Source organism: Gavialis gangeticus, unplaced genomic scaffold (genome assembly GCF_001723915.1).
Source record: "Gavialis gangeticus isolate Ggan-Ray unplaced genomic scaffold, GavGan_comp1, whole genome shotgun sequence".
NCBI classification, from domain to species: Eukaryota; Metazoa; Chordata; order Crocodylia; family Gavialidae; genus Gavialis; species Gavialis gangeticus.
Genome location: NW_017729001.1, coordinates 5595299 through 5605532, shown reverse-complemented (window position 1 = coordinate 5605532; position 10234 = coordinate 5595299). Strand labels below are relative to the sequence as shown.

Here is a 10234-nt window from a genome sequence, read left to right as displayed (position 1 = left end):
AATGGGATAGAGTCAGTATGATTGTCTGAAACTGCAGCTTGGTGTGCCGGAAGTCTTCAGGATGTGCGTGTGTGGTCGGGTGGGTTAAACTGTATGACCTAGTCACTTTCCCTCAAGCCAAAAGATTCCTTCAAAACCCATCAATGCTTCCCAGAGCTCTGGGCAGAGTGTGTGTGTGGAAAGGCATTCACAGATGGATGAATCACAGATCACAGGAATGTTCAGACATGCCGGTGCCTCCAGCAGCCAAGCTCGTGTCTTCCACCTGGATGTACAGTTATCAAACACTTGTTGGCCCATATCTGTTCCTTTCAACGGTGCTGTTGATTCCATTTCTACACACAGCCCCACACAGGATGGCTTAGTGATTTAAGCTTTGCCTCCGACACACTCACATTTTTAAGAGCACCACTGACTTATAACCCAGCAGGAGCAGCAGGGCCTTCTAGCCTTCCCTGCTGTAGTAGGAGAGCTGGGATGCAAGGAATTTAGCGTGGGAGTCTTCATACAAAGTTATTGAAACCACAAGTCTGCATGGTCTGTATAAACACGGAGCTGGGATTCCAGTTGTGCCTTCAGCCAAAATTATCCCCTTCTCCTGCTGTTGTGTAGCATGCCGGCTGCTACTCTCCACCCCAGAAGCAGCTGCATCTCCACTATATTGAAACCACATGTAGTCAGTAAAACACTTGCATCCCTCCAGCACAAAGACTGCAATAGAGAAGCATGGTCCTGTGACCAAAGCACTAACCTCAGAACCACCAGGGATTGAATCCTTGCCTAGGTTACCAACCTGTAGAGTTGCTTTATCTCTTTGTGCATCTTAATTTCAACATCCGTAAAATGGAGCCAATAATGCTGTCTTATCTTGGTGGGTGGTTATGAAAATTAATTCATTAATGTTAGCCAAGAGTGTTGAGATTCTAAGGGAGAAGATGCTCTCTTTTCCAAAGATAGCATGTTGCCATTAATTTATAATGATTTATTGGCCATGTGACCTGCTCTGTCTCCTTTACACTGGTTTTCTTTGCATGTATTTTTTGTTTTCCTATCCAGGTGACTCACCAAGGATTGCACAGAAATCATATTGACACTCTCTGCCATGAGGCGGTGCCTGGGTTTCCAAAGGGGACGATAGTAACTCAACCAGAAATGGACATGCTCCAACAGCTATACAGGACTATGGTGTACATGAACCAGTCATTTCAGGTTATCAGGGAGCATCAGCAGGATCTGAATGAACCAGATGCCATACTGCTTCAAGAGCTCCGACATGCTCACCTGGCCGTGAGAGGGCTCTTGTCCAATATTGTCTGTGCTTTTTGTGTCCAGGGGGCCTCCCCCAGTCCTGTCACCATCCCAGAGAGGCCTACAGTGACAAAAGCTTTCCAGCAGAAGATAGAAGGATGCAAAGTGCTCTGGAACTATGCTAGGTTTATGGAGAGACTGACTAAGAGTCTTAGGGAAAACAGAAAGCAGGTACAGAGAACCAAAATGGGAAGGCGGCAAGGCAAAAAGAAAAAAGCATCCCCAGGTTGCTGACTGAGCCAAGCTGGTGACACAGACTGCCCCAGACTGCTGTTGCCCAGGCCCAGTGACAGGAATGTCTAACTTCTTTGATCCTGAGAAGCACCAGGACCAAGCTAAGCCCAGGTACAACAGGCCTGTCTGTCATCTCCTTCTCTGGGCAGCCATGTCACATCCTACTTCCCCAGATATGTGAGCTAAGGCAAACAGCCCCAAGGAGCTGGATTTTCAAAAGTACTCAGCACCCAGGAGGAACCATGCTCCTCAGTGCAGGGGTGAACCTCAGTCTTGTTCACCATGACTGGTGTGAGAGTCTCCAGAAGTCCTCCCTGGGTATAAAGAAGATGCTCTGTTGTTTTTTGGGATCTGCTAACCTTATACCCTACCAATACCTCTCTGCAGGACTTCGGCCCAGTTAGACTTTAGGCCCAGTTCAGTTTCTTCTGTGATGGGCATAGTGAATGTCTTGGAGTTATATTTTTCATGCTGGTGCCAATGAGAAGAGGGGCAGGTTTAGCATCTGCTTAGTTATTCCCAGCAGGTCAGCGCCTGTCCAGCCTCCCAGCATAAAAAGCCATTATTTCTGTGGCCAGTCAGAGCAACCTATTATCCATGGTCGAGTCAAGTCATTTATTTCTGGTACTGTTGAACAGCTACTGTGTTTCATTGTTACAAACAAGAGGAACAGCCTGAATCATGGCTGGCTGCAATAATCATCTGACAAATCAGGGACTCTTTCCATTGTTTATCCAAACATAAGCCATAGAGATAGCTGGACCTTGTATTAGCAGTTACAGCTGTACAAAGCAAGTACAGGTTGCTATTGAGAATGATAATACTTTGCCCCTAAGTTTGTGTAAGTATAAATAATGATGCAAGATGCAGGGCGGGGGGAACCAGACCTCCAGTCACATGCTCCTGTGGAGATAATTCTGTTGGGATCAGCAGCAGTTCAATTTATTGAAAAAAAAATACTATTAATTTCTAATCACTGAATCAGGTATCAAATGCAAATTGTCATTACTCATTGGTTTATAAGACATGACCCTTTTTTTGGGTTCTTGACTATCTCTCTCCACTAGAAGGTTCATATAACACATGCACACGCGCGCACGCACACACCTATCACAAGGGAAAGACTATCAGGCAGTCTGGAGCAAAACGTCCATAATGTGGGGAACTAAACGCACCCAAAACTTTATGACCTTTGAATTTCAAGATTTGTTGCTGCCTATATTTTTTATATTGACCTCAAACAATGTTCAGTGTCTTTTTCATTGTGTAGCTATATCATACAGGTTAGGAAGAGAGCAGTTTTGTGGTGTGAGGTCCTTTCTGCGCTCCTGAATTAATTCCCCTTGAAATGGAGCTCACACATTGACTGAAATTTTCTTTGCACTGAATCATCATTAAAAACAGGTCAGGTTCGGGGAAAGAGGCCCTGGTGGAAGTGTTGTTGACATAAGCCAAACTGTCTTTCTCCTTTCCAAAAATTCTGTGCAGTTTTGCAGAGATAATTCATTGCTACAAGGTTTGGGATGTTTGCTGTAGAACAGACTAGATTCAGAAAGAGCCTGTAGAGTCAATGTTGAAGACCTGCTTGGGTGTTTCAACCCAAGTTCAATTCAGTGAGCCCAGAGAGATGATTCTGTACTTAGTACAGTTGTTCAATACTTAGTACAATGTGGTGTAACAAAATGCAACAGAAACAAAATGATGACAGCTTCCACTTAGTTTGGGTTGGCATCAGCACAGTCACAAGTTACTGGCCAATAGAGAATCTGGTCTGAGGTCCAGAAACCTAAATTGTACATGAGGTGATGAGTTTATGTAAAATCACCCGCAGCACAAGGCCGAGAGTTGGGCAAGTAGTCTTGCTAATTCAGTCTCAAAACTTTGGCTTCCTTGGAGTAAGTCCTGTTTTGCTCCAATATAGAACAACTGGATTCTGGGAGGCACATTTATATTGCTCACTTGCACGGCACAGATCAGAGCATGAGGTTATTTAGGGCTGGCAGCAGTGACTGTCCAAATTGAACTTGTTTTTATAACCAGCTTGATTTTCCAGTGATTCAAAGGTCCAGTGACCCAGCCTGACTAAGTCACTGTGTCGCAGGGGTGAGTGTCTCTCTAGCTAGAATCCAGCGACAACCAGCACATGATCTTAGCAGATGGTTACTCTCTGCCTGCCCTTTGTTGTTCTTTCCTGCAAGGTTTTTATAGTTCACAACCAAAGGACCAGATCTTCTACTTCTAGTTGCTCTGATTTCATAGATTTTGATAGTCACAGGGTGCATCTACATGTGCAATTAATTTGAAGCAATAAATTCTGGAGCAGTTTGAGTCAGAGTAAACTACTCCCAGGCATAGCATCTACATGTGCACCTGGGACAGCAGCAATTTGAACAAAGATAGAGCAGTTTACGCCAGGGCTGGGAGCACAGGGGCAGCCCCAGATGGCAGTGGCGGGCGGTGGGCAGCAGAGGAGCTGGCTGGGGCATCAGGATGCTGAAAATGCAGAGTTGTGTGGCTAGGTGGCAGGCAGGAGTCTGGTCCCTTGCTGCCTGGGCTGGTTTATGCCCATGGTCAGTGTCTACACTTGGTTTAATCACAGTTAATTACCCTGCAGTAAGATAGTAGTGTCCCAAACATTACTATTTTACAGAGGCATTAATTAGTTTACTGTGGCCTAATACTGTTGCACATATAGACAGTGACACTTTACTCCACAGCTAATTAGTCTACTCCATAGTTAAGTGCCTGTGTAGACATGGCCACAGTGGTTAATACCAGCCAAGTGTGTGGCCTGGTCTTTTACACTGCCATCAAGATTACTTGAGCAGAGTTTAAACTCATCGCTATTATCTGGGAGCGGTATCTGCTGCTGGTGCTGTGTTGCTGTCTTATGGTATTATCACATGATACCTGCACAGGGTAGGATGACACTGACTCCAACTTAATGATCTCTGACCTGTAACAACCATCACACCATGGTTTAAACTAATTTATAGAGCAATATTTGTACAGTTTCTGTATTTATTAGATGAAGTGATTTAATTTAAAATATCTCTGCACTGGCATATCTATTTAAAACTGATATTTTAATATATATGTATATTTGTCTATGTTTTTAATATGTTAAAATGTGTGTAAGCATATTTTATTTATGGATTGAAATATTTTTCTATTGTGGGCAAGACCTACTATGCATTTATTTCCAGGAGGTGTAAATCATACCCATTTATTTTTGTATAACAAGATTTTTGATTAAGTAAAGTAATGGCTGTCTCAAATAGTTGTCTGCTCAGCTTAGTTGGTGAGGAAGTAGCTAAAAATATGGGAAGGGTCAGCACCCCATCTAATTCACTTCTGCCTTTTGGCTAGCAGGGATTCACCTGGAAAGGCTGTGGACACATCCAGATGAACACACACATGCGGGTCGCAACACCTCAAACCTGTTTGAGGTGCTGCAACCCACATGCGGTGCCACATTGTATGTCACAGTGTAACTGTGTGCCGCACTGCAAATTTGATACCAGGAACTCTTGGTATTAAAAAAAAATGTAGCAAGAAAAAGTATCATGACACATGGTCCAGGAGCATGTGCCAAAGCAACTGGAAGCTGGATCCTCCAGGTAGATGCTGTGTATGCTGGCCAGAGCATCTCCCCTCCTTTAGGACCACTCAGGTTCCTCCAGCCTGGTAGGAGCCAGGAGAAGCAGAAAACAGGTAGTTTGCCCAAAGCAATGCATTTTGCCATGCACTGCAGGGGCATGTGCAGCAGCCAATAGTAGTGGCATAAATTTGTGCTGCTACTTTTTGTGCCACTGCAAGTGCATGCCCTTGTGTGTGGGGACACGGCCTGTGAGTCTAATATTGGGTGCTGCACACTTAAAGTGATACAGAAAGAGACTTGTAAAAGCACCTAATCTCTGAAAGTCAAGCTGGGTGTCTTCCCTCTAGTGTAACGTCGGCATGTCATAATAGTTTCACAGGACCATTTCTGCCCACACTGTTAACGGGTTTCTTGCCGACCTGTAAGCAATGGGAAATTAGCAAGCAGTTTTGTTGGTAATGCATGAGCAGGAAGAGAACCCAGTTCCTTTTCTTCTGCAGTGGAGGAAACCCAGATAAAACCTTCCCTTAGTCACTGAAGTCAGCAGACACAATTTAAAGTGCACCGGGCAGATCTCTTGTGTGAGCAGGGGGATTTTTTTACATATATATTTTTCAGAGTAGATCAATACTTCCAGTTTCTGAGGTACACACCTTCAAGCTTATCTCTGGACAACCTGTTCTATATCCAGCCACCCCTGAACAATGAAACACTACAAAATCTGGCTGTCATGAAGAACTTGTTTCTTTCCTGCTAGAGTAGTCTCCTGTTGAAGTCAATGGGAGATTTGCCTGAACAGATGGTCCATCCATGCTAAGTGTTTTTCTTAGGTGTTCCCCATAATCATAGCTTGCCATCCCCTAATGAAAAAACAGTTCCATGGATGCCAGGTTGGCCTGAGTGCATTTCACAGAATTGGAAATTCACTTCTAATTCCCCTGTTTTCCTAACTTGTGTAATCATTCATCTTTCCTGTTAGGGAAGGAAGTGGCCATTGTTGAGAAATACAGCATAGCAGAGATAACGGCTGGAGCTACTTGGGAATGTAGGAATTGCCAGAGTGGCTTGAACAAGTGATCCATCCTGTCTGTGGCACTGGCTATTAGTAGATGCTTCAGGAAAAAGTCATACATTCCCTACAATGTTCAAAGGGAAAGCTTCCTCCTAGTCCTAGTGTTTGAAGACTGGGTTATCCTCTGCAACATAAATGTTTCCAAGTTTTTTGGTTTGGGAGAGGGAAAAATAACAGAAACACAGCATTTACTCAACTAAATCAGAACCCTGGTTTGCTTTGGCAGCTAGAGATATATGGTAAGCCGCAAAAGCTGTTAGTTATTCTAGACAAGGGGGTTTGGCCTGCATCTCTGGTACCTCCTTCTGAAAGAGTACAACTTTGGCGGATATTTCTACAAAACTGAGGATCTTTCCAGCTAACTGGCTTTCTCACATGCCTCTAGTAACGAGACAACTCTACTACTAGCAGAGAGGAGAATTAAGGTACAAATACATGGCATGATTAGTATGGAGTATTTTACCCCATATTTTACTGTGTAGTAAATTCACTGTAGTGAGGAGTGGACACATTACCAGCTCTCAAGCTAGCTGCCTGAAGCAGATGATATTACAGAGCCTGGCTAGTAGATGGGAGGGAATTAGTTTGCATTGAGCAAAGAACTACCCACAGGATGAATCTGCCTAAGAGACCTGTGATGGACCTTGTGGAAAGGGCAAAAGGCTTGCTGATTGGTGTTGTCCAGGCTGGAGAACCAGACACCAGCCTACACCTCTCACATAGATACCTTCCCATAAGGTAAAGTTATTGCACATTTTTCAAGGAATAACTTTACGCTGGATTTAAGTGATCTGCTCTGTACCTGCATCTCCCTGAATCTTGTATCTCCCTGCTCAGCATTCCTAGCTATGAGGCCTCCTATGGCCTGAGGGTCCAATCCTGGTTTTCCCAGACTTGATAAAGAAAAGTATATAAGATCAGAGTAGCCAAAAAGCCTAAGGGTTGAAGCAGTCCCCATTGTGCAGATACCTGTTATAGCTCTGCAAATTGTCACCTTTGGCTGTTTTAGAAGGCAATGGAGAAGAGGCCACGTGCTAGCTGGGGCAGTTGGTGATAGCTCTCTTAGAAGAAGCTTGTCTTTTACTGTTACTTACAATACGCTGCATTATAGTTTGTGGACTCTGGCTATCTGACTTGTTGATCAAGGTACCAAACAACACACCTAGGATAAGGAGACTTGGGTTCCAATATCCACTAGAGTTGGAGTAAGGACTTGAACCCACAGCCCAAGGAGGGTCCCTAAATCCAGGTTGCAGGGTGTTCTGGGTTAGGTTACTGTCAGCCTCTTCTGTTACAGATGTTCCACTTTATTTAAATAATTAGTTATATATTGGAACAGAGAGAGAAATGGGAGGCAGGGAGAAGCTAAAAAAGGTGGTTTTCAGGGCACCCACCTGACCCTATGGGAGACCATAGCCACTAGACTATTCTGGTGAGAGATACAAACTGATTTTTTTTCTCCAGATGTTTGTGTATATTCCATCCAGTTTAGGCATGCTCTGAGCACACCCACAGAATCAGGCCAAACTGGCAAGAGAGGCAGGGAAGTACCTAATTTGAAGAGAATGGTGTGTCTACACATGCAATTAATTCAAAACAATAAACTCCGGAGCCGTTTGAGCTGGAGTAAACTCCTGGGTGCAGTGTCTACACATGTGGCCGGGACAACAGCAATTTAAGCTAGGGCAGAGCAGTTTATGCCAGGGCTGCTCCTGTCCTGCTCTGCCTCTGGCTCCAGGTGGTGGCATTGGGTAGTGGAGGGGCTAGCTAGGGCACAAGAGTGCTGAAAATGTAGAGCTGCGTAACTAGGCAGCAGGCAAGAGTCTAGCCCCTTGCTGCCTGGGCTGACCAGGTGCAATTTATGCCCCCAGTCAGTGTCTACATGTGTGTTTAATTACAGTTAATTACTCTGCCATAAGATAGGACTGTCCCTGACAGTACTGTCGTACAGTGGTGTTAATTAGTTTACTGCAGCCTAACACCATCACATGTATAGACAGTGATGCTATACTCTGCAGCTAATTAATCTACTCCACAGTGGGTGCATCTACGTGTGTGCATTTACTGCACTGTAACCAGAATTACTGCACAGTACAGGCACTTGTTTACACGTATATGCCTGTACTTTACAGTAAATGGCAACTTATGCTGATTTGAGTGTGAATTTGATACTTGCATCATGCAGGTATCAAATATATGCCTGATTAGTTACTACACAGTAATGCATGTGTAGATGCCTTACTACACAGTAACACTGTGTGTGTTGACTAATTTGGGATTAACTTTAGTCCAAGTCAGTCTAAACACAGCATTAATGTGCTTGAATGCCTGCATGTGTAGATACCAGCCTATTCTCAATTACTGCGCAGTAATTTGCTGTGCAGTAAATGTAAACCGGCATACATGCACGTGTAGACACACCCAGTAAAGTGCATGTGTAGACATGGGCACAGTTATGGGTAAGGCATCAATGTATTCCGGCAATTGCCAGCTATTGAATTGGCCTGTTGGTGTCATTACCAGCCGGGAATGCTTCCAGCAGCCTTGAGTCTTATCCTAAGATCAGGAAGACATAAACATGTCATAAAGACCTCCCTTCCTCTCACAGCTTTGCCAGAAACTTCTCCAGCCCAGCTCAAGAGAAAGCCCAGCAGAGTATACTAGAGAATGGGTGAAGATCACACTTTTAGACTAACCTGCAAAGACTGAATCAACTTTAGCTCAGGCGTTTTGAATGTCTGTCCCTAGCCATAGTCACTAAAACCCCATCTCCTTTTCTGCAGTACTACAGCTTGACCAGTTATTCTCTTTTTGTAGTTATGCATCTGCTTATTGAATTTCAACTGATTTGTTTCAGACCATTTTTCTGCGTTATCCAGGTCACGTTGAATCCTAATGCTATTGTCCAAAATATCTGCTGACCCACAGTTTGATGTCATTTGCGAATTTACTAAGTTTTCAATTCATCCTCTGAGTCATTAATGAAGATACTAAATTGTACTGAAACCAGGATACAGCCCTGGGAACCCAACTTGATACCTTTTTTCTGGTTAGACATTGAGTCATTGATGATTACTTTGTGAGCATTATTCAATTAGTTATGCACAAGTGGTTTCACCTTATTTCTTATTTATGAGCATGTAATGAGGGACAATTCCAAGAACCTTGCAAACAACAAGTCAAGTTGTATCTGCTTTCCTTGCAACCACAGAGCCAGTGACCTTATTGAAGACAGAGATCAAATTGGTTAACCATGACTTACTCTTGACAAATTCATGGTAGTTGTTCTTCATCAGGTTGACATTCTATAGGAAATAGATACTTAGGAACAGATTCTTTGATGATATGCTTTAGTACTTTTAGGTGTACTGTAGTTGGACTGAGCAGTCTCTATTTCCTCTATCCTCCTTATTACTTTAAGGATTTTTTTTAAGATTTATTTTCATAAATGTTTGCTTTTATTACATTTTAAATATTTTATAAATATTTGCTGTTTTCCATTCTCCTGGAATCTCACCTGACCTCCATGGGTTCTTGAAGAAAACAGCCAATGACTTCTGCAAGTACCTTAGCCAGTTCCTTGAGTACGGTAGGTTAAGTGCCCAAGCACCCTACATGGTGCATAGGAAGAGTTAGGTATCCAAGGATGAAATCCTGAGGATGCACCTAAATGAGCCAGGAGCACAACGGAGATACCTTAGTCACTACCCTTGTTTTGTATATGTTGTGTGCCCACTTCATTTCTCCTAAACCACAGGGCACTGTGGAGCTTGATCTTGCCATGGCTCAGTACTTTTGAGGATCAATCTATTAATGTCCAGGCTAGGTTTGGCCACCCCTAGCAGAAAGAATATCAAAAGAAAGAACACATTAATAGCCATTAGATTGAAATAACATAGTGCACTGGGCTCCGGGGTACTTGGGGAACTAAGTATCCTGGGATATAGTTTCATGGGAGAAAAATGTTGATAGTCTTAAGGTCACAGTAAAATATGTGGGTGATCTGGGAAACATGGACT

At 43.5% G+C, this 10234-nt stretch overlaps 1 protein-coding gene across 4 annotated transcripts in view; it reads left to right on the top strand.

Annotated features, from left to right (window-relative positions):
* The window catches only part of LOC109290305 (leukemia inhibitory factor-like), a 50187-nt gene extending 47638 nt beyond the window's left edge, over window positions 1–2549 (top strand). For all 4 annotated transcript variants that reach the window (XM_019506745.1, XM_019506744.1, XM_019506743.1 and 1 more), the window contains one exon: window positions 1057–2549. In XM_019506745.1, the coding sequence (XP_019362290.1) occupies window positions 1057–1542 (486 nt within the window). In that variant the 3' untranslated portion in view covers window positions 1543–2549. The remainder of the gene's footprint in view (window positions 1–1056) is intronic.
* The last annotated feature ends 7685 nt before the right edge of the window (window positions 2550–10234 follow it).